The sequence below is a fragment of the Cricetulus griseus genome (genome assembly GCF_003668045.3).
Source record: "Cricetulus griseus strain 17A/GY chromosome 1 unlocalized genomic scaffold, alternate assembly CriGri-PICRH-1.0 chr1_0, whole genome shotgun sequence".
Taxonomy (NCBI): domain Eukaryota; kingdom Metazoa; phylum Chordata; class Mammalia; order Rodentia; family Cricetidae; genus Cricetulus; species Cricetulus griseus.
The window spans coordinates 65,497,805-65,523,152 of NW_023276806.1; the positions used below are offsets into that span (position 1 = coordinate 65,497,805).

Consider the following 25,348-nt stretch of genomic DNA (forward strand, 5'->3'; position numbering starts at 1 on the left):
CAGTACCCATACCACAAACTATACTGTTCTCATCTTTTTTTCTTCAATTTTTAAACATTTCTTTATTTTATTTATTTATCTATTTATTTTTTCTTTCAAGACAGGGTCACTCTGTGGCTTTGGAGGCTGTCCTGGAACTTGCTCTAGGCTAGCCTCGAACTCAGAGATCTGCCTGCCTCTGCCTCCCGAGTGCTGGGACTAAAGGCGTGTACCACCAATGCCCGGTCATTTTTTAATTTTTATTTTTTTATTAAAAACAAGCTTCTTTTACATGTCAATCCCAGTTCCTATATTGTTCTCTTCTTTACCATCATGTATTAGTTTTATCTATTTTTTTTACTTCAAATAAATGGAATCACAATATAACCCATACATTGAAAAGAAAGGTTTTTTATGTGTATGAACGTTGTATCTATGTTTGTGCAACATGCACATGTCTGGTGCCTGTGGAGGTCAGAGTAGATACTGGATCCCCTGGAACTGGAGGTACAGATGGTTGTGAGGCACTGTGTGGGTGCTGGGAACTGAACTCAGATCCTCTGCAAGAGCAGTAAGAGCTCTTAACTACTGTGCTAGCTCTCCAGTCCTTAAAACATTTAAATTTATGTATATGTGTGTATCTCTGTGGGAAGGGTGTGTGGAAGTACATGCAGAAGCCAGAACACAGTGTAAGATTCACAAGAGCTGGTGTTTCAGCTAGTTCTAAGTTGTCCTACATGAGTGCTAGAAACTGAACTCAATTCCCTTCAAGAGCAGCAAGAACTCTTAATGGTTGAGCCACCTCCTTAGCCCTTGCTGCCGCGCCCCCCCCCCCTTCAAGACAGGATATCTCTATGGAGTCTTGGCTGCCCTGAAACTTACTCTGTAGACCATGCTGGCCTCAAACTCAGAGGTCTTGCCTCTGCCTCCAAAGTGCTGGGTTTAAAGGTGTGTGCTACCACTGTTCAGCGAAGTCCTTGCTTATCTGATTGAGACAAGACTTCACTGTGCAGTTATGGCTGGCCTTGAACACAGAGAACACACGTCTCTGCCTGATTTAGAGTCCATACCACCATGCCCAGCAGTTTTTGTTTTGTTTATTATTGAGACAGGGTTTCTCTGTGTAACAGCTCTGAATATCCTTGTAGACCAAGTTGGCCTTGAACTCACAGAGATCAGTCTGCCTCTGTGGCACAGAAATTGTGGGAATGGCTAACCAATGATTGGCCCAGCCTGAGACCCATGCCACAAGAGTGAACCCACCCCTGACAGTGACTGGAGTGCCAGGACCCAGAGACTAGATGGCTCAGAGACCTAGGATAGAACCAAACGCAACTGGAGAAAAAAAAATGTCAATGTAATGATGCCTAATGATATTCTGCTATACTCATAGATTGGTGACTACCCTAATTGTCACCAGAGAGGCTTCATTCAACAACTAGTGGAAACAGATGTAGAGATCCACAGTCAAAAATTAGGCAGAGGGATGCCGGATCCTATGACAGTCAGGGCTGTGGGAATGGCCAGTACAGCTGGTCACTTCCTGGGGCGAGTGCGATGATGCATGTCAATGACCTAGCTACCCTCCTAGTCACGGGAGAGAACCACACTGAGTCATGGAGACCCGTCGAAACAGAGTCTCGCTTTATTGTAATAGGCATGCGCTTATATAGAGTTGGGAAAGTGGGTAGGGACCTCAGAATGAGGTGAGGTGTAAGGGCCAATAATATCCCACCATGTTAGCAGTAGCTGGGCAGAGGCAGTTTTGCTGAGACAGGTCGCCAAACTCTAGCCAGGCTCAGGAAGTTCCACTAGGCCTTGTGTCTGGGCCTTTTTAGAGAGAGGAGGATTGTATGAGCCAGAGGGGGTTAAGGACATCACAAGAAAACACACAGAAACAACTAATCTGGGCTCACAGAGTATGAACCAACAACCAGAGAGCCTGAATGGGACTGATCCAGGCCCTCTGCATGTACGCAACAGTGGTGTAGTTTGGTCCTCTTGTGGGGCTCCTAACAGTGGGAGCATAGACTGTCGCTAATGCTTTTGGCTGGCTTGTGGGAACCTATTCCTCATCCTGGGTTACCTTGTCCAGCCTTACTACAAGGGAGGTGCTTAGTTCTACTGCAACTTGATATGCCATGCTTTGTTGACATGCATGGGAGGCCTGCCCCTTTCTGAAGAGAAACCAAGGAGTGGATTGGGGGTGGGCAGAGAGGGGAGGTGAATGAGATGAGAGGAAGGGAAATTGTAACTGCAGTCAGGATGTAAAAAACAAAAAACTACAACAAAAAACCCAACCAAACAAACAAAAAACCGAGGTGCACCACCACCACCAGACCAAGCATTTTTTTTTGTTTTTTGGAGATAAGGTCTCAAAGTGGCCCAGGCTGGCCTGCAATTTGCTATCTTCCTGCCTTAGCTTCCTAAGTGCTCTGATTAAAATGTGTGCCACCACACCTGTCTTTTAAAAATCATATTGATCTTTCTCTCTCTGTGTCATGCAAATGTCAATACCCACATGTGGAGATCAGAGGGCAATTTATGGGAGTAAGTTTTGTCCCCGCCCCCACCATGTGGGCCTCCTGGATTGAACTCAAGTTTGGCAGCAAGCACCTTTACTCACTGAGCCTATGCCCTGTTCTTAGTATGTTCACTTTTATGCCTAGTCTCTTTTACTCAATGTCACACTGAATTGTATACATCCATTTGTACCTTTACATACTGTATAGTTTTCCACTCAAGGAAAAAAAAAACAAAACACAGAAAACATACTTTATATGCCTACACCACTGCTGATAAATACTTGACAGACAGTAGTGATTAGTTATCACACAAATCTTCCAGGGCAGGTGTGATGTTGCCTAACCTGACCCTCAGCACCTTGGAGGCTAAATCGGAAGCATTTTGATTTTCAGGTTAGCCTAAGACTCATAGTGAGACTCTTGCAAAAAGAAAAGAAAACACAACAGAGTTTCATGTGTATATTATCGTACATGTCTTCCAATCCCCCTTTTACTTTTTCATTTGTTTAAATAGACAAGTGGTACAGCATTATGAATTTCACAATCAATGGCCTCTCTGGGAATGTTGTTTCAAAATTTGGCACTAACTATACTATTGTTCCCATGGTTTCCCAGAGTCATATGCTTTTGTCTGGTTGACAAACAGGATGTTTGGAGTCACTGTGAGTTTGACGCTAGCCTGGTCCACATCATATGTCCAGAACTTCAGGGCTATGTCAAGAGACCTTGTCTCAACAACAAAAAATGCCAGGTGCTCATATGGCTCTGAGACCCTATTTATAGCCAGCCCCAAGTTACATTTGCCTTTTGGAAGTCCAGTTCTCAGCAGCCCCCACAGCTGTCAAGACTGGACAAAGAGCTACACATGTCTTGAACATATCTAGCAATTTGTGAAGTCCATATTCTTATACCTGGAGAAGAATGAAGATGCTTTTAAAGAAGGTATACAAATTCACATTTCACCAGCAGTTAAACATCATTCCTATTGCTCTATTGTTTTTTGTTAGATTGGTTCTTACTCTGTAAACCATGATGGCCTGGAACATAGAGAGACCCACCAGCCTCTGCCTCCTGAGTTCTGGGATTAAAGGCATGTGCCACTATGCCTGGCTTGCTTTTATACTATTTCACTAACAGTTTGTATTGTCAGTCCTTAATTCTAGATATTTTGGAGGGTAGTTACTGGTCTTAAAATTTGATATCAAATTTGTTACCTATTTTTTGTTTAAGTTTTCATGAAGCCCAAGATGTTCTTGAACTTCAGACTCCTGATTTGTCTGTCTCCATCTCTTGAGTGCTGGGATGGCGAGTATGTTTTTACCATGTCTAGCCTACTTTTTCTTTTAACAGTGTTTATTCTTTCATTTGTTAAACAATGGGGAGGCCAGAGAGATGGGTCAGTGATTAGAAGCACTTGCTACTATCCCACAGAATCCAAGTTCAGTTTCCAGCATGTAAGTCAGACAGCTGCAGCTCAAGGGATCTGCTGCCCTTCTGGCTCTGAGAGCTTACACATACTCCAACATATACACAAATGGTTCGTCCTCCTTTCCATTATCCCTCCCTGTCTCCTCTGGTTTTTGGAGGCATGGTTTCTCTCTGTAACATGCCTAGCTGTCCTGGAATTCAACCTGTAGATAAGGTTGGCCTCAAACTCACCTGCCTCTGCCTCCCAAATGCTGGGACTAAAGATGTGCACCATCACTACCACCTCGTTTTTTTTTTTGTTTTTTTTTTAAAAAAAAAACAAAAGTTATTGCCTTCCTGATTTTATAGCTTCTGAGTAAAAGTCAATCCTTTTTCAGATAAACATGCAAACATGTGAGGGCAGGTATGCATCACCTTTATTATTTACTAATTGTTGTTTTGTGTATACCTGTGTGCAGATGACTATGTGCAACAAACCGTATGTTGACATCAGGGGTCAGCAGGTGGGAGTAGGTTCTATCCTTTGATCCTGTGGTACTAGGGATCAAACTCAGTTCTAAGACTTGGCAAAACTCACCTTTACCCACTGAGTCATCTTGCGGATCCACTTTTGTTGTTTAAGGCTTATGTATTTGCTTTTGTGTAGATGTGTACATGCATGTTAAGTCCACAAGTTGACATCCAGTGTCTTCTTCACCTGTTTGCCCTCACTTTTCCAAGTTGGAATTCACTAAGTGGTTAGACTGACTTAACCAGTCTAACAGATATCTTCCTGTTTCTACTTCCCCAGGCACTGAGATTACAGGTGTACACCATGATACACACCTTTTATGTGGGCATTAGAGATTAAACTCAGGTTCTGATGGAGAGCACTTTACCAATACCTCCTGTCTGCCAAGCTTACCCCCAAGCCCGATTTAGCATCCTGGTGTATACCAACATACTTATAACTGTGCATTCTCTAAATTAAGAAAGATTTTTGCTTTTTAGGTTTATCTGTGTGAATGTATGCCATGTTTGTGCAGGTACTGGGAGAAGCCAGCAAAGGGATTCCTTGGAGATGGAGCTATAGACTATTGTAAGTTATCAGGTGGGTATTCTGCAACAGTACCAAGTATTTTTAACTGCTGATGCATCTACCCAGCCCCACCTAAATTGTATTTTTTGTTGTTGCTGTTGTTGTTGTTTTGAGATAAGGTTTCTATGTAGCCTTGGCTGTCCTGGCACTCACTCTGTAGACCAGGCTGGCCTCAAACTCTGAGTTCTGGGATTAAAGGCTTACATCACCACACCCCAGCTAAATGGTGTTTTTTGTTTTTTTGTTTTTCCCTAAAAGTAATTTATTTATTTTTTATTTCATGTACATGGTGTTTTGCCTGCATGTATCTCTGGGTGAGGGTGTTGGATTCCCTGGCACTGGAGTTACAGACAGCTGCTATGTGGGCGCTGGGAAATGAACCCCAGTATTCTGGAAGAGTAGACAGTGCTCTTAACCACTGAGCCATCATCTCTCCAGCCCCCTAAATGGTATTCTTTTGATGAGCAGAACTAACTGTGTTTGCAGGGGTGTACTGGATTGTTTTATGTTAACTTGACACAAGCTAAGGTCAACTGAGAGGAAATAACCTCAGAACAGAAAATGCCCTATTAAGGTCAGACTGTAGTCAAACCTGGAGGGCATTTTCTTAATTAGTGATTGCTGGGAAGGCCCAGGCCATGTGGGTGGCACCGCCAGGGCTGGTGGTCCTGGGTTCTATAAGAAAGCAGGCTGAGCAAATCAGTAAGCAGCACCCCTCCATGGCCTCTGCACCAGCTCCTGCCCTAACTGCTTTTGATGACAGACTGTTAATATGGAACTAAAAGTGAAATAAACCCTATCCTCCCCAGACTGCTTTTGGTCATGGTGTTTCATCACAGCAAAAGTAGCTCTAACTAAGATAAGGGCTGAGATCAAACTTAGGGTCATCTTAGTGTACGTGAGGTAAGTTCTCTTATTGAGGATGATGAGAAATCAATCCATCCCACTGCTGAATATTTGAGACAGACTTACCTCACAGGCCAATGTGGCCTCAGAATCAGGGTGGTCCTTCTGCCTCAAAGTCTGATTATAGACATGTGTTATCATACTAGGCTTTAGAAATATTAACTTTACCAAGCTGAAAAAACTTAAAAATGCATGGTTAACCTTTTTTGAGGTATCTGCACCTACCCTAAGTCTAAGAAAACGTTCTGTCACATGTGGCTTAGGACAGAAAAAGAATTGGAAAACTATCCTTACTGAACAGCAGCACTGCCATGAACAAGGTGACAGTCTATTAAACTGTCTGAAATATATATATTTATTTATTCTTTATTACAAGCAAGGGATATCTGCTTACTGTTTTACCTGGGAACCTTTACATTAAGGCTTGAAATTTGGTAAGACAAGCCCTTATGTTTCTTTTCATATAGTTTATCCTTGCTTTCCTATGTATTTGCCTTGTATGAATTAATATGTGATTTACCATTTTGTAATTTTTAGACAGGGTCTCATTGAGATGAGTCTGCCTTTCAACTCTTTAAAAAAATAATTTTCTTTTTTATGTGTATGGGTGTTTTGCTGTATGTGTATAGCCGTGCACCATATGCCTGCCTATTGCCTGCAGAGGCTGGAAGTGGGTATCAGAGCCCTTAGGACTAGAGTTAAAGATAATTGTAAGCCACCAACCACATGGATGCTAAGACTTAAACCCCACTAATTTGGAAGAGCAGCCAATGTTTTTAACAATTGAGTCAACTCTCCAGGCCCATAGCTTTCAACTCTCAAGCTTTGTCTCTTTGTTAGTGCTGATAGTAAAGGCATGTACTAACTACCATGCCCAGATGAGTTATATATATTTTAGCAATGGGCTTTTCAATTTCCACAACTGATTTATATTTGAATTTATAGGTCAACTTGATAACATGACAATTTTTTATCATTAAAAGGTATTTATTTTATGTTTAATTGTTCTGTGTCTATCTGTAAGGGGGAAGTGGCTAGAGGTGTCAGATTCCCCGAGTTGGAGTTACAGGCAGATGTGAGCTGTCTAGTATGGGTTCTGGGAACCGAGCTATATGCATTAACCATTGAGTATTCTTTATATTATTTTATGTGTGGGGTGTGTGTGTATACCTGCTACAGTGTGTATGGTAGTCAGAGGACAACGTTCAGGAGTAGGAGAAATGAAACTAAGGATGTTTGGCTTGATGACAAGATGACAAACGCCTTTATCCACTGAGCCATCTCAGCAGCCCTATTTTTACTCAAAAACACTATGTTTTGCATACATGCACATTTGTATGAGTGTGTGATGATACTCTCCAGCCCTTGTTCTCTCCTTCCTCCTGATGAGACTCCAGGAATGTGGGGCTGGAGAGATGGCTCTATGGTTAAGAATACTGGCTGCTCTTCCAGAGGTCCTGAGTTCAATTCCCAGCCACCACATGGTGGCTCACAGCAATCTGTAATGAGATCTGGTGCCCTCTTCTGGCCTGCAGGCATAGACTCCTGAAATGCATATGATCTCTCAGTGAAAGCAGAGCTCACTGACTGGCTGGGCTGGCTGGTTAACAAGCTTCTGGAGATCTACTTGTCTCCACTTACTTGGTGCTAGGGTCACAAACCATGTACTGCTATGCCACGGGTGCTGGGGATGTGGCAACAGGTTCTCATGTCTGTGCACAAAGCACTAGAACCAATGTTATTTTCTTAGCTACCCTCCGTTTTTCTTTTTCTTTTTCTTCTGTAGCTTTGGAGCCTGTCCTAGAACTCGCTTTGCATTTTTCCTTTTTCTATTTTTGTTTTTTTCCAGACAGGGTTTCTCTGTGTTACAGCTCTAGCTGTCCAGAAACAGGCTGGCCTTGAACTCACAGAGCTCAGTCTGCCTCTGCCTCCCAAGTGCTGGGATTAAAGGCATTCGCTACTACTGCCCAGCATCCCCCCATTTTTTTGAATTTCACTATATAACCCAAGCTAGCCTCAAAATTTGTAGTGGAAGAATAGGTATGAAGATTGATACTTAGCCCTTGAATAATACATGTCTGCTCATAAAGTTTTGTTTGGTGGATCTTACCACAAAGGTCTAGCTTTCTTTTTATTATTATGATTATGATTATGATTTTGGTTTTTTTTGACACAGAGTTTGTCTGTGGCTTTGGAGGCCACATTGTGCTGCTGGAGGAGAAAGGGGAAAAAGGACCCTTCCTGTTTCTCCTTCGCTTAAATATGAGTCTCCTTGCTATGTCACTTCCTGCCTGGATCACCACTTCTCTACTACATTTCCCAGAATCCTCTTTGACTCCTAGTCCTGTCTAACTGGCTGTCTCATTGGCCACACTATTTTATTTAACAATCAATATGATAAACATACACAGTACATTCCCCATCATTTTCTGTGGAAATACAAGCAAAACCTAATACAAGTTTCTGTGTATTCATTTGGGCCCTAACTCAGGCGGGCGGCTGGCGTAAAGCTCACACGTGGCGGTGGGGCTCAGGCAGCATTTGGCAGAAAGATTTATCGTAACAGGTGTGTGCATGTGTGTGGGGTAAATGTATGTGTCTTGTGGGTTTGTGTATATTCTTTGTGGAGGCCAGAAATCCCCTACAACAAAGTATAACAGAAACTAGATCAAGATTTGTTTTAGAAGATGTGGAGAGTGACTATGGGAGGGAAAGGTCAAGCTAGGTGGTGTGACTCATACTTGCAACCCTAACACTCGGCATGCAGAGGCAGAAGAATTACTTTAAGTCTGAGACTAGCCTTGTTTGTCTATATATGAGTTCCAAGCCAGCCAGGACTACATAGTAAGATCTTTCCTAAGAATCTCCTGTTTTTGTTTATTTGAGATAAGATCCTGCTGTACAGCCCTGGCTGACGTGGAATTCACTCTGTATACCAGACTGGCTGTGAGGTTGTCTGCCTTTGCCTGGGGAAGGCATGCACCAACACAACCGGCTTTATTTTCACTTGCAGAGCTAGGGATGAAGTTCAGCTTCTGTGCTTATTAGGCAAGTGCTCTATCACAGAGCTCCATCTCCTAATCTCTCAACTTCCTAAAATGTTTGTTATGTTTTGTTTTCATAGGGGTGAGGACTTTGTGGTAAAAAAAACCTGTATTTTTGTGTATGTGAATTACGCCTTAATTTAATAAAATTCATGAAAAAAATGAAGCTGTTCATGTTATCCTCATATCACTTCTAAGTGTATGTTTGTCCATGTGCACGTGGCATAGTGTGTGTGTGTGTGTAGGTCAGAGGACATTCCCAAAACCATGTGGGTTTTGGGAATCCAACTCAGGTTGTTAGGAGAGGTGAGAGGGTCATAATCTCTGGAGCTGGAGTTATAGGCAGTTGTGAACCATCCATATGGATGCTGAGAAACAAACTCAGGTCTTTTGCAAGAGTGGTATGTACTCTAGACCACTGATCACCCGGCCTTGGCTCTCTGGGGGATAAGAATAGACATGTCCTACGTTTCTTTTTATTATTTTAAAAATTATGTGTATGTATATGTCTGTGTGTGGGTATGCGAGGCCAGAGGTGCTGCATTTCCCTAGAGCCGCAATTGTAAGTGCTAGGAATCAAATTCAGACCTCTGGAAGAGCAGTATGCACTCTTAACCATTTCTCCAGCCCTTCAAAGCTTCTTTGATAAAATTCTTTCCCTTTTTAATTAGATTTGACCATTCACAAGGAAGAATCTCACATTTCACTCTTTGCCCTCAATACCTTCCATTCTGAACACTTCTTTGATTCATCTTTTCATGCTTTCTTACCATTTCTGCATTTCGCAATTTGGGTCACAGCTGTGGTTGATGAATCTGGCCTCGTTTCCCATTCGGTAACTGTCAATCACCATCCCGCTATCCAGGTTTAAACAATAATGGTCACTATGATTATGATACTGTTCAATCATCCTGTTCCTGAAGAGAGAAATAACCAAAAGCCAATTACTGATTAAACTGGAAGGCAACTATTCTTCCCACTATACAATCAATGCTAAATCTCTAATTAATGATTAACATTAAAGTTCACATCTTTAGTTCACTATCCTCACCTTGCAGATCATATTTTTATTGAAATTTCATTACTTACCTGAATTCTTGTTCGCTGACAACTTCCCCTAGGTATTCTATGATGAACTGGCCAGCTTTTAGGGGTTCTTTGGTTCTAATTCCCCAACCTTTTTCCTCAGCTCGAAAGCGTTCCAGACACTGCACCCACTCATGCCTCTGTATCCTCTGGTTACAGCACTGCTCACCACAGGGGCAAGTGTTAGGTGAACACTCAGCAAAGATCATTCTAGAATGTAAGAGTTGTAGTCAATTTACACAAAACAATGTTACTGTACACATTTTATATCTTTAAATTTAACTCATGAAACAATTTTAACAAAGAAGCTAAATATCCAAAATGAAAATGTGAAAATGATATAATTCAAAAGTTAACTTTCATAATTTTAGAGTTAGGTCTCAGACAATGCTTTACTGCTATATAAAACTCACAACCCTCTAGTTTTTTCTCTGATGTGATCGGGTGCCTTTCGGGTGGTATGACTGCAGACACTCTAGTCTTTCTGTTGCTGTTCTCTTTTTTGGGTTTTTTCAAGACAGGGTTTCTTCTTTGTATTCCTGGCTGCTCTGAAACTCTGTAGACTAAGCTGACCTCAACCCAAAGATTCTGCTTCTGCCTCTTGAGTGCTGAGATCAAAATCATGGCTACCATGCCTGGCTGGGAACATAGATTAAAAACAAACAAACAAAGAAACAAACTTGGCCATTTACAGACTTTTCCCTTGACTTTATGTGTTTTGTTTTGAGCAAAGTCTTATTGTGCAGTCCAAACAGTACTGGACCTCTCTACATACCATAGTTTGGCCTAGAATCTTTTCTCCTCTTTAAAAAATATATAGATATATTTATGGTTACACACACACACACACACACACACACACACACAGACAGAGACAGATAGGACCTCTTTTTGTAGCCCTAGAACTTGCTATGCAGACCAGGCTGGCCTTGAACTCACAGGGATCCACCTACCTCTGCCTCCTTAGTGCTGGGTGGGATTAAAGGTGTGCACCAACATACCCAGCCTTTGATTTATATATTTTGCTACATGTGACTGTTTTGACTGCATGTATGGATGTATACCATGCGAGTGCTCTGTATATGTAGAAATCAGAAGTGGGCAATGGATTCCTTGGAACTGGATTTATGGATGTTTGTGAACCACCACGTAGTTGCTTTCTGTTCGCCTAAAGAGCAACAAGTACTCTTAACCACCTAGACATCTTTTCGGATCCGCTTGTCATCATCTTGACTCAGCTTCTTCACAGCTGGAATTATAGGCAAGTAAAATGAAGTCCAGCAAAAAATTTTGAACATAACGGAAACGTGTTTATATGTGTTTTCAATGATTGTTTTTGAAAAATTTCTAAGGCAGTGGGCAAGATGGCTAAGTGGGAATAAAGTCCTTGCTGTATAGGCTTGGTAATCCAAGTTTGATTGTAAAGATACAAGATAGAATCGACTGCACAAAGTTCCCGTCCTCTGACCTCTACAAGTGCTCTGAGGCACACATGCCTATACATATGTACAATATAGACAACAATGACAACTTCTAAGTTTTGGGAGGATGGTGGTGGAGGGGGTCTCACAAGATAGTGTAAGCTGGCTGGAGGTTATAGAATGTGGCCCTCAAATTCAGGCTAGCTATGTAGCTGAGATCTCTTGTCTCTGCCTTCCTGCTTGTTGGAATTATAGATATGCATCAACATAACCTTTCAAAATTCCTACATGTTTTTATTTTTTAAGATTGTGTATATGAGTTTATAGTCTATGTCACTGTGTGTATGTATGTGTGGACACCAGAGGTTAACATTGGCTATCTTCCTTTATTGCTCTCTAATTTATATTTTGAGACAGGTTATCCTATTGAAACCAGAGAGATAGATTGGCTAGATTTGGCTAGCCAATAAGCTCTGGGAATCTGGCTTTCCCACCCCCAAAACTAGGGTTTCAAATACAAGACACAGGCATTCATGTGCATGCTGGGATTGGAACACAGATTCTCATGTTTGTACAACATACACTTCACTAACTGAGCCATCTTTCAACTATCAATTGATAAAGCATTTTATGTGTGGGGGAGCTGGGGAGATGCTCTGTGGTTAAGAGCACTTAGTGCTCTTCTAGAAAACCTAAGGTTGGTTTCCATGATGTCCATTAACTGGTGCACACCACCTGTAACTCCAGCTCTAGGTGACTGAAAGTCTTTTCTGGTCTCTTTGGTGTACATATGCACACAAGCAAATGTAATTAGAAAAAGTTTAAAAAAAGGAAAACGTACAGAAATGCAACAAAAGCCTTTGCTATATACTTTTTATTTTTCAGAATAGGTATTTATAATTAGAAAAAAATAACTAAAAAATAATATATTCATTTTTATTTCTATTAAATTTTTTTGAGACATAATTTCACTATGTGGTCTGGAATTCATAGTGAAATCATGTCACAAAACAAACAAACAAAAACCCCACCAATGCATTATATCATAATTTTTAACTGCATTTACTCATTTGTTATACGTGGTGCACAGAATGTGTTTGAAAAGACAGCCTGCAGTATTTGGTCCTCTCCTTCCAACATGTGGTTTATGGGAAGCGCATTAATGCAGTGAACTAGCTCACCAGCCGACAATATAACTTACTGGGTCATAAAACTAGAATGGGGGGTTTGAAAGTATTTTCTTCATATATAATATACAATCATCCCCTCTACTCAGCTCTAAGGAGAAATGTGCTACATAAGATAAAATATTCCCCTGCTTGGAAGAAAAAAATTCATAAACAGATACTGCTTGAGGAAGAAGCTATTTATTTTTTTGTTTAATTACTTGTCACTTTTGATAATACCCTGCCACTTTTTTTGGTAGCATACGGACTAATTTGTAAACATATTTTAGGTAATACCTATTCAAAGACAAATGATCTCATAGTTTTGTCTGTGTCTCCCCACCCCCACCCACGCTGAGACAGGGTTTCTCTCTGTAGCTTTGGAGCCTGTCCAGGAACTCACTCTGTAGACTAGGCTGGCCTTGAACTCACAGAGATCCACCTGCCTCTGCCCCAGAGATATCTTAATAGAAGGAGCTATAATGGGGTTAGGGAGAAACCTGGTGCTAGGGCAATTCCCACAAATCCACAAGAATATTCCTAGCTAAGACTCCTAGCAATATGGGAAAAGGTGCCAGAAATGGCCTTCTCCTGTAATCAGATTGGTGACTACCCTAATTGTCATCATAGAACCGTAATTCAGTAACTGATGGAAGCAGATGCAGAGATCTACAGCCAAGCACTGGGTCGACCCCTGGGAGTCCAATTGAAAAGAGGGAGGAGGGATCATATGAGCAAGGGGTCAAGATCATGATGGAGAAACCCACAGAGACAGTTGACCCAAGCTCGTGGGAGCCTATGGACTCTGGACCGACAGCTGGGGAGCCTGCATGGGACTAACTAGACCCTCTGCATGTGGGAGATAGTTGTTCAGCTTAGTCTGTTTGTGGGGATCTTAGCAGTGGGAACAGGATCTATCCCTCATGCATGAGCTGGGTTTTTGGAACCCATTCCCTATGGTGGGATGTTTTGCTCAGCCTTATGCAGGGGCTTGGTCATATCTCAATTTGATATGCCAGGCTTTGTCGACTCCCCATGGGAGGCCTTACCCTTTCTGAGGAGTGGACGGAGGGTAGGAGAGGAGTGGAGAGAAGAGCAGCAGAGGGAAGGGGAACTGTTGTGTAAAAAACAAAACAAAGCAAAAAACCCCAAACAAAACAAAAAAACTTCGAAAGCCAAAAAAAAAATATAAAATATAAATAGTAGAGAAAAGGAAATTAACCAAACCAAATTCTCAAAATTTAGGAACAGGAAGTAAGACAGAAAAACCTAAGAAGCTACAATTATGGGGCTGGAAAGATGGTCGGTGGTTATGAGCACTGGCTGCACTTGCAAAAAACCTGGCTTCCAGTTCCAGGACATTACACATTCTCTTCTGGCCTACAGTGAACCAGGCATGCATTTGGTATGCATACATACATACATGCAGATAAAACACCCATGCGCATAATAAAAATGTAAAACAGCCACAACTATATCAAAATATTTCATATAGTTTTAAAATTTGCTCCTATCCCCCATTCCAAGATAGGGTTTCTCCAGCTGGGCAGTAGTTGTCTTGAAAAACCAAAAAAAAAAAAAAAAACCAGGGTTTCTCTGTGTATCCCTGGCTGTCCTGGAATTCTGTAGACCAGTGACGGTGGTTAGGACTAGTTCTGGGGTCGCTGACCCCAGTGCTTTCACTTGCTTCTGGTTGGATCACAGAGTGCAGCTTGGGTGAATCCTTGGGAGCTGGAACTTGCTGCAGTCACTCACTTCTTGTTAAAGTGCATTCTCCCCAAATAAACTCAAAATCTTCATCCAGAGTGCTGGATTGAAAGGCACATGTCCTTGGCTGGCTTGTTACCTGCTATATATAGACCATGTTACACCCCTATATAGACTATATATAGACCAATGTAGTCTCTGCCTATGCCTTACAAGTACAAGGGTTCCTTATACGTGTGCCATACCATGCCTAGCTTACTCTTGACATTACAAAAAAAATTACGGGACCATGGGCAATCAGGTTGGGGAGGACCACAGCTTAGACTCCTAGCAATAGTGGATAAGTAGCGTAAAGTGGCCATCTCCTATAAACAGATTGGTACCTGGCCCAATTATCATCAAAGAGGTGTTATCCAGTAACTGATGGAGGCAGATGCAGAGAGAGACCCACAGCCCAATAGTAGGTGAAGTTTGGGAATTCTGGGGGTGGGGGGTGGGGGGTGGGGAGGAAGAAGAGGAGGAGGAGAAAGGAGTATAGGAGCCAGAGGGGGACTCACATAATCAACTAACCTGGACTCATAGGGTCTTGAAGAGACTGAATCCACCATCAGGGATCAGGGTGGATCTCTGACTCTTTTACTGGCTTTTGGGACCCTACTTCTCAAACTGGGTTGCCTTGTCAAGTCTTAATATATGGGGAGGGGATTAACAGCAACTTGATATGCTATGTTTTAATGATACTCATAGGAGACTTGCCCTTTTCTGGATGGAGACAGAAGAGGAGGAGATTAGGGGAAAATGGAGGAGAGGGACTGGGAGGGGAGAATGGAGGGAAGGATGTGGCAGGGGTGTAAAATAAATGGAAAAAAAAAATTACCAAGCCAGGCATTGGTGGCACACACCTTTAATCCCAGCACTCAGGAGGCAGAGACAGTCAGATCTCTGTAAGTTTGAGGCCAGCCTGGTCTACAGAGTGTGTTCCAGGACAGGATCCAAAGCTACTGAGAAACACTGTCTCAAAAAAAAAAAAAAAAAACACCACACATTTTCCACCTCTTGATTACTTGGAATAAAAGCATACAACACTACCACCCGGCTTTACTTAGGGCTGGTGAGATCGCTCATCTGTTTTGTTTTGTTTTGAGACAGGGTTTCTCTGTGACATTTTAAATAGTAAAACATTGAAAATAAATCAGATGTTCAAAAGAGATGAGGCCAACTCTGTGGTCTATCAACTTGATGGATAGAAAGTTCCTGAAAGTGATAGCTAATAGGCTACACTGATATATAAAAGCATAAATAAAATATTTGTAAGTAGTTGGGCATGGTTATTAACATAAGGCATGAGACTTTCACAATAAAACTACAAAAGGTTAGGAAACTAAGACAAAAAGAATGTTTTGGGTTTGAGGCCAGTCTGGGCTAAATAGTGAGTATTAGCATAGACTGAGCTACAAGATAAGGCCATGTCTCAAAAATAAGTAAAACAACACAATATTGAAAGTGACAATTCAGTAACACACACACACACACACACACACACACACACACACACACACACACACACACACACACACACACGAGATACTTGGCTTAGTGGTTAAGAGCACTTGCTGTTTTGCCAAGTATGGGGTTCAATTCCCAGTATCCACAGGAAGGCTGACAACCACCTGTAACTCAACTCCAAGGAATGCAATGTCATCTTCTGATCTTTGTCAGTTCTTGCATGCATGTGGTATACATAAATTCACACAGGCATATACACATAGACAGAAAAATAAGTAAATAAATCTTTCCTAAAAACCCACTATCTGCACTTTCAGTATTATCACTATATATAACTATATTTATATACACAATATATTATATGTATGTATATTAATATAAGCCAGGAAAGATTCCCAACTGGCATGTTAAAACTAATCCCTCCAGCTGACAGGGCAGTTGACCTGGAGACTTCAGAAGCAGTTATCTTTGGCTAGGATAACTGAGGTAAAAACTATTGGTGGTTCTGGTGTTTCAAAACAGTGTTTAGCTATGTAGCCCCAGCCAGCCCAGAATTTAACTTGTAGGCAAGGGTGGCTGATAATTTGTGTGGTTCCTGCTGTCTTAGCCTCCACAGTGTTGAGATTAACAGGTGTGCACTATCATATTCAGAACATTAAGTTCTTAATTTTCTGTAAATTTATCTGCATTACTAAACCAACTAATTCTATCTTTATGCATTTTCCTCTATTAGGCATTTCCATTTTATTCCTAATAGAGGCTGGTGATGTATTCTTAAGATTTCAGCACTTGGGCCTGGCAGTGGTGGCACACGCCTTTAGTCCCTGCACTCGGGAGGCAGAGGCAGGCAGATCTCTGTGAGTTCGAGACCAGCTTGGGGTACAAGTGCTAGTTCCAGGACAGTCTCCAAAGCCACAGAGAAACCTTGTCTTGAAAAACAAAAACAAACAGAGAAAAAGAAAAGAGCATAGGAAGGAGGAGCAGAGTTCTAACACAACTGACAACAGTTCCCACTAAAAATAAGAATCTCCAAATGAGTTAATCCCCGCTTTCTACCTCTGATTTTTTACCATCTCATTAGCATTACTGGTCACTGATCATGTGTATGCTCATATACACTAATAGTTTATTAGCATGGTTTTCCTCATAATGGCCCACCATATGTTAAAGCTAAGAAGGCACTTAAGATTTTTTTTTCTTTTCCTTTATTTTTTTGGTTTTTTGAAACAGGGTTTCTCTGTGGCTTTGGAGGCTATCCTGGAACTTGCTCTGTAGACCAGGCTGGCCTTAAACTCACAGAGATCTACCTGTCTCTGCCTCCTGAGTGCTGGGATTAAAGATGTGCCACCACCACCCGGAAAATACTTTGCTTATTAATAGATTACATCATCTCATATTATCGTGAGAAATTCCCCCAGAGAAGGTGGCATTTATATCAGAGAAATTAACCGTGCTTGACCTGGAGAGAGGGCTCAGTGGTTAAGAAATTAACCATGCCTTGTCTCATAAATAGTAAAAGAACTTAAATTTTGGTACTTAAGACTCTTTCTGACACTATATTCAGTCCATTAGTATCAGTGTACAATGTTTAGAGGAAAAAATAAGTTGTTACATACACACCCCCCCCTTAGAACTTAGGCTTTATAGAAACAGCTACAGTACCTATTGAGGCAGTCATCCCCACAGCCCTTCCTGGTGTCATCGTCTGGCTTCTTACAATTACAGGTGGTAGCCTCATAACCAGAAAGAGGTTTGACATCAACGTAGACATCTTGAGAAGACAGCAAATAAAAGTTTTTGAACATATACAATTATTTATCAAGTGTCAAGACAGAAGGAACACTGACATTTTGAAGGTAGAAAAAACAGTTTCTAAATTACTCACTTGAGCGGATTTTTTTATACAGAGGGACATCTGGCTTTTTGTATAGCTAGAAGAAAAAAAAATTGATATAGCATTTTGCTTCAAATGACAGTGTGCATCAATCTCTAATACAGGAAGGTATCCATGTGTTGTGGCCATACAGAAATATCTGTGGGCATTTGGCACGATGGGTCACCTCTATACTCATAAGGGAGACAAGTGGGTCACTGTGAGCATAACCTACACAGTAAATACTTTCAAGCCTTTCAGAGTCAGACATGATTGAAGGAAACTCAGAGTGATTTTTCCACCCACAGGAAAAAAGGGTGACAGATAATTAGAATTAATAAGCATTAAATAGTTTATAACATTTACTATATTTCTTTTTAAGACAGCATCTATGCAGCCCGGGATGGACTGAAATTTTCTATGTAAAACTTTTGTTTCTCCTCCTATATCCTTTTCTGAGAGCTAGGATTATAATACTGCGTGTATAAATAACATCTGAGTTACAACAATGTACTCTGAATTTTGTTTTTGTTTTTTATTGTTTGTTTTGAGACAGGGTAACAGTCCTGGCTGTCCTGGAACTCACTTTGTAAACCAGGCTGGCCTGGAACTCACAGAAATCCATCTTCCTCTGCCTCCCAAGTGCTGGGATTAAAGGTATGCCTTTTTTTGTGTGTGTGTGCTGCTGTATAACTATTGAAAAGACTCAAAGCAATTCACTTGGATAACTTAAGATTCTATTTGTTTCTATCAAAACAAAGGAAAGGGGGGTAGGAGTAAAGGTCTGTGGTACGATTCATGTTCAAGCCTCAGCATCAAACCCACCATAAAAATACAAAACCCTATGTACTTGTATGAAAATAGAAAGATTAGCTGGCCTCTCAGCTGTCACACTCATTGATTGGGAGTCTAAGGAAATCAACATTAAGATTTCCATTAGGGTGGTTAACCAACAAGCAGAATGTGCTATTGGTGCTTCTCTGTAATCCCATCACTATGGAGATGAAAGCAGGAGGACTGGAGGCAGTAAGCCAAGTTCAAGGCCAGTTTGGGTCATCTGAAACTTTGAGGAGAGAGCTCTCATATTAGAACTAAAGTGTGCTGCAAAAGCAACAGCAATGTGATCTAAATGCCATCATTTAATAATGTGTCACAATTTATTGCATCATATTTTTTTTCAGTCCATGTTGAAAGCCCCATCTCCGTAAAAAGGAGACAAAAAACTTTGTTTCAAAAACAAATAAAAACATACACAAACTTAATAAAAGCATACACAAATATCCAACATATTCATACTCTTAAAAATTCAACAGAATCCAGAGGGTGGTGCACACCTTTAGTCCCAGCACTCCAGAGGCAAAGGCAGGCAGATCACTGAGTTGGAGGAGGATAGCCTGGTCTACAGAGCAAATTCCGGGACAGCTGTGGCTATTTAGAAACCCTGTGTACAAACAAACAAAAACAAAAAACAAAAAATTCAACAGAGGCCATCAGAGAACAGGAGGCAGAGAAGACTGAACTGGTTTTTGTTTTCCAAAGTTAACTTTTGTTTAGAAACAGTGTCTTACTATGCAGCTCTAGTGTAGTAGTAGCCTAGAACTCAAACATCCACTTGATTCTGCCTACTGACTACTGAAATTAAAGATGTGTGTCACCACATCTGCCAAAGTTAACTTTTGACAGATTTTAGCTAAACTCAGAAACACATGTTGTGGTTATTTCATTTGTATGACTACTTCTGTCTCCCAGTGGCTGTTCTCAAGATAGGGCTTGGAACCTTTAACTTAAATAAGGCCTGATTTTTTTTTTTAAGTGCTGTTGGCAGTACATCCTCATTTTCCTGAGACCTTGCATGAAATAGAATTCTTACAGCACAAAATCTTTGCTACCAAAACAAAAGCTCAGAATAAAACAGAAGGTTGCCCAATGAAACAGAAACTTACTGTATTATGAAGTATGAGTAAAGGAAAGATAGGCACATTAAATATGTATGCAAATTCATTTTTCTCAGTCTCTAACACAAGGACAGGTCTCAGTATATTCTAAGATATGACAAGGAGGCAGAGGAAACAAACTTGCACTCCCTATTCCCCAATCCCTACCACTTAAAAAGAAAACCTGGTTAAAAGAGGCCTTTGTACCTGGTTGTGTTTCCACTGCCAGAGGATGTCGTAGGGAAGCTGGAAATCAATTCTCTTCTGTCTTAGGTACTTTCCTGAAATAAAAAAACACTCAATTTCAACAACTATTCTGATATGCAGACCATACAAAGACAGCAGATAATTACATGCAATATATATATGAACACTTTTTTTTTTTTTTTTTTTTTTTTTTTTTTTTTTTTGTGGGGGTGAGGTGTCTTTTCAAGATAGGGTTTCTCTGCATTCCTGGCTGTCCAGGAACTTGCTCCATAGACCAGGGTAGCCTCGAACTCAGAGATTTACTTGCCTCTGCCTCCCAAGTACTGGTACTAAAGGCATGCACCACCACTGCCTGACTATGCAAAATATATTTTAAATGTATGGTCATTGCTAGAAAACAAAGCAAAATTACAACTGAAAACTGTAAGTCACTATGAAATTAAAACACTAATAAGTTTTTGATGATTAAAGTTATAATCACAAAGTACCTGACACTTGTTTTCCTTCATTATTACATTGAGCTTAATGCTAAAAAGAAAGAAAAAAAAAAAAAGAAAAAAGGAAATTGGGCTAGAGTGGAGGCTCAGTGGTTAAGAGCTCTTGCAGAGGACAGGGTTCACAACCATCTGTGACTCAAGTTTCAGGGAGCAGACGCCCTCTTCTGACTTCTGCAGGCACCAGGTACACATGTGATACACATATATCCATGCAGGTAAAACAGTCATACACATAACATAACAACATCTAAGGGAGGGGTGGAAATCCAGACTGGCTCCTGGATAGTTATCTGTTATCAAGCCTGACTACCTGAATCCCATCCCTAGAACTCACATGCTAGACAAAGAGAGTATGGACTCCTATATTCTTTGGCTTCCAGGCAGCACTGTGGAACACATATTCCCCTCCACAAAATTAAACAACACAATAGAAAGATAATGAAAAGGGACATCCTTGAATTTAAGTAACTGAAGAATACATGTCATCCAGTGTGATGGTTTCCAGAATCCATGGAGGAAGGAGAACTAGCTCCTCAAAGATTGACCCCCCCCCCATACAAAACACACATGTTTTTAGAGACAGGATCTTTCTTTATAGCCCTGGCTGTTCTGAAATTCAGAGATCCACCTGCCTCTACCCCCTTAGGATTAGAAGTGTGGGCCACTATGTCTGGTTCCTCTGACTTTATATACTCACAAAGGCATGTGCATGTCAAAACTCAGAAACACACTTAACATATACAAACACAAACACAGACATACAAAACAGCTTAAAGGAGGAGGGGGAAAGGGAGAAAGAGACCACACAGGGAGCTGGGGAGATGGCTCAGTGGTTAAGACTGCACTACCTAGAGCACCTGAGTTTGTTTCTGAGCACCCATGGGGGGTGGCTCCCAATTGCCTATAACTCCAGATTCACAAGCCTGACAGCTTTTTCTGGCTGCAGAACATGAAATATATTCACACAGAACAATCACATACATAATTAAAAATAGAAAGTCTTTATGGGCGGTGGTGGCACACGACTTTAATCCCAGAACTTGGGAGGCAGAGGCAGGCAGATCTCTGTGAGTTTGAGGCCAGCCTGGTCTGCAGAGTGGGTTCAAGGATAGCCAGGGCTACACAAGAAAACTTGTCTCAAAAAACAAAACAAAAACAAACAAAAACTCTTTATATCCATTTTTAATCCCAGCACTTAGAAGGCAGAGGCAGGTAGATCTCTTTGAATTTGAGGCCAGCCTCGTCTATAAAATGAGTTCCAAGACAGCCAAGGCTATACAAAGAGGGGGAAAAAAGTACATGTGAATTTATGATCCTATTAATGTTTCCCCCACATACAGAACTACTACTTTCTTTCTTTCTTTTTTTTTTTTTTACAGATTAACATAATTTCTTTATTGATTCTTTGGGAATTTCACATCATATACCCCAAATTCACTCATTTTCCAGTCCTTTCATGTCTACCTTCCACCCTTGTAGCCTTTCCAACAACCCCCCCCCAAAAAAAACCTAACCAAACACCAGTTCACTGGCCCGAATTTCCTGCTTCCCTATCACATACATATTCTCAATTGCCTTGAGAGCTGTGGTGTATCATGAAGTATACCCTTTTGCTCAAACAGCTTTTCTTTCCTTTTTTTTTTTTTAAAGATTTTATTTATTATGTATACAACATTCTGCTTCCATGTATATCTGCACACCAGAAGAGGGCACCAGATCTCATAACAGATGGTCGTGAGCCACCATGTGGTTGCTGGGAATTGAACTCAGGACCTCTGGAAGAACAGTCAGTGATCTTAACCTCTGAGCCATCTCTCCAGCCCTCAAACAGCTTTTCTTGTAAATGTTCCTTGCAATGTGTTGTGGGTCTGGTTCAAGGCCTCTGGCGTCTGATACACCATCAATACAGGACCCTCAACAGAACTTCTCTAGGATATCCTACTGTTGCCTGGAGTAGTGGAGATCCGGTGGTTATGGTTCTGTAGCACTGGTCACTTCACACGCTTCAGCATGTGGAAGTTGGGGTAAATGTTGGGGTTGGCCAGCTCAAAGCCCTGGATATGAGTCTGGGTGGTAGCTGGGTTAGTTAGTCTGGGACTCCACTGTTACTGCCTCTCTCAGGAGGGGGTCAAGGCCAGATGTCTGATGCTGAGGCCACAGGGCCAGCTCTCCTATGGCCCCTGGTGATAACAAAGGCCATAGAGATCAGCAAAGAAGCAGGCTGCAGTAGGGCCACGGACCCAGACATGGACCTCTGCTGCAGTTCATGCTGCACGTGATTTCACCATGGCCCCATGTGGCAGCATAGGCCTCACGAAGTTAGTACTGTCCTGGTAGCAGCATGGCCCAGATATCATACGGCCCCAGGTGGCATCCTATTCCTAACAGCCTTTACACGAGCCACTCTGCTTTCCCTTCTCTTGAATTTCTCCACAAGATACCTGTTCATTGTAGTGGCACCTGGTAGGTTTTTTATTGTTGCTTTTGTTTTTGGTGGCTGTCCTGAAGCACACCAGGCTGGCCTTGAACTCAGACATCTAACCTGGCTCTGCCTCCCAAGGGCTGGGATTAAAGGAGTGCACCACCACTACCACCACCCATCCGAAACTAACACTTTCAAAGTCCCTCTTTACCGTAAGGCAGCTTTTCCAATTCCCTTACTCTGTATGATCTTTTATCCTTTCAACCTCCTTGATCAACATTTAACTTTTTTGTTTGATGACATATATTTTCCTGCTTTGTATTAGGCTATTTGTGCTTTTATTTGTCCCGAGACAAGCAGTTCTGACTTAGAATAGTGTTCTGCTGACTCCAGAGGATGGGAAAGGTCAAAACTACTTCAATAATATTATGGAGTTGCTATACACCTTTTTCATTATGCTGATATTGACACTAATTATGTGAAAGCAATACTGGGCAAAACTGGTTCCACGATAGCACATAATAATCTCTGGCTCCCCCGCCTTTGCCTCTTAAGTGCTGAGATTTCATATAGATGCAGTGAAGCCCAGCTACTGATTTTTTTCATTGCTTTGCTTTTTTCTTTCATTCCAGATAAAATCTCTTTTTAGCTCAAGCTGGAAGGCAACTATCTATGTAGTTGAAGATGACTTTGAGCTTCTGATCTTCCTGAATATACCACACAACTGGATTTTAGCAGCCCAATTGCTAATACTTAACATCTTTTTTAATTAAAAAGATTTATTTTATTTACCTGTATGCATGTATTGTTGTTTTTGAGACAGGGTTTCTTAATGCATCCTGGCTATTCTGGAACTTGATATGTAGACAAAGCTATCCTTAAACTCATAAAGATCTGATGGGGGAAATGCTTCTGTGCATGTGTTTGTCTTGTTGGATGATAAATAAAGTACTGTTTGGCCAATGAGGCAGCAAGTTAGGCGGGACTAGGAGTCAAGGAGGATTCTGGGAAATGTAGTAAAGAAGTGGTGATCCGCAGGAAGTGACATGAGAGGGAGACTCATAGATAAAGAAGGGCAAGAAGGAAGTGGGCCCCTTCTCTCTTCCTCTTGGTCTCTGCTCTGGAGTCGCCATGTGATCCACCGGCAAGGGAGGGCGCCAAAGGAAGGCATCCTATATAAGATAAGTCTTAAAAAATATATAGATTTATGATAATTAAGACTGAGCTAACAGATGAGAAATCCTAGTCTTTGGCCAAGCAGCATTTGTAACTAATATAAGTCTCTGTGTATTATTTGGGGCCCTAACTTGGCGGGGTGTTGGTGGCACATACCTTTAATCCCAGCACTTGGGAGGCAAAGGCAAGTGGATCTCTGTGAGTTCAAGACCAGCCTGGTCTACAAGAGCTAGTTCCAGGCCAGGCTCCAAACTCCAAAACCACAGCCAAACCCTGTCTCAAAAATCCAAGAAAAAAAATAGAGACCCCCAGCTTGAGAACTGCTGCTCCATAGGGAAAAGGAAAGCAGGAGGAAACCTATGAATAGTTTAAAGAACCAGAACTAGCCAACAAATCACTTTTGAAACACAGTAAAACAAAGAAAACCCCCTAGTACTTACCAGTGGGGCAGCTGCTGTGATAAACTTGACTATGTGATTTTTGGATATCACAACTGTTTTCTGAGCCAGGGAGTGGTAACCAAAGCAAAAAAAACCCAGCCACATGCCAACACAAACAACACATAAAAACAAACAAACAAACAAAAACAAAAAATTTTTTTTTTCTGGCTGGTCTGTAGAAGAGCTTGGTATTTTGGGCTAAAAAAAAAAAAAAAAGCTCTGGTATGCTGAAAGCAGATCTTCCTGATTCATGTAGGAGCTTTAAAGAGAAGAGAAATCTGAACAGGGGAAGCCAGGCTCATAAGGTTTCAAAGTAGAACAAGGGATCCAAAAGAAACTGGGACAAAAACCAGTCATGTAATGTTTCAGCCAAGAATTTGTCTTAATTCTGTTTGACCACGGAATCTTAGAAAGCTGAATTTTAAATAATAAACTAATTTGCTTGGCAGAGGAAATTTCAAGACAGGAGACCATGGAGACTGGTGTTGAGAAAGCAGCTGCACTTTGGTCAATAGACTTTCTTTCTGTGCTGCACTGGGGCAACAGGACCAGTGTCTGGAGGGTAAAACCCACCTATCCAGAGGTTACACCTTGTCAAGATTCAAGCTCATCTGTGTAAAAGTGAGTGTTGTGCAAACCTGATGACCAGAGTTTAATCCCTGGAACTAATATTAACATGGAAAGAGAGAATCAATTTGACAAAGTTGTTCTTGGACCTTCACATGCATGTTGTGTGCGGGATGAAGTCCCTTACAACCATCCCCATATCCCACCACACAGGACACACACATTTTGAAAACCATAAAAAAGGAGGCTGGAAGGATGGCTTAGTAGTTAAGGGCACTGGTTGCTCTCCCAGAGAATGCTAGTTCAATTCCAAGCACCCACGTAGCTCACAATTAACTGCAACTCCACTACTAGGGAAACCTGATTTCTTCTTCTGGCCTCTATGT

At 41.4% G+C, this 25,348-nt stretch overlaps 1 protein-coding gene across 6 annotated transcripts in view; it reads right to left on the reverse strand.

The window, feature by feature from the left end:
• Positions 1-25,348, reverse strand: part of Ash1l (ASH1 like histone lysine methyltransferase) — a 144,124-nt gene that overhangs the window by 30,350 nt on the left and 88,426 nt on the right. For all 6 annotated transcript variants that reach the window (XM_027393184.2, XM_027393183.2, XM_027393182.2 and 3 more), the window contains 5 exons: positions 19,861-19,934; positions 17,732-17,777; positions 17,509-17,617; positions 10,050-10,256; positions 9,731-9,877 (listed from right to left, as the gene is read on the reverse strand). In XM_027393184.2, coding sequence (XP_027248985.1) covers positions 9,731-9,877; positions 10,050-10,256; positions 17,509-17,617; positions 17,732-17,777; positions 19,861-19,934 — 583 coding nt within the window. The remainder of the gene's footprint in view (positions 1-9,730; positions 9,878-10,049; positions 10,257-17,508; positions 17,618-17,731; positions 17,778-19,860; positions 19,935-25,348) is intronic.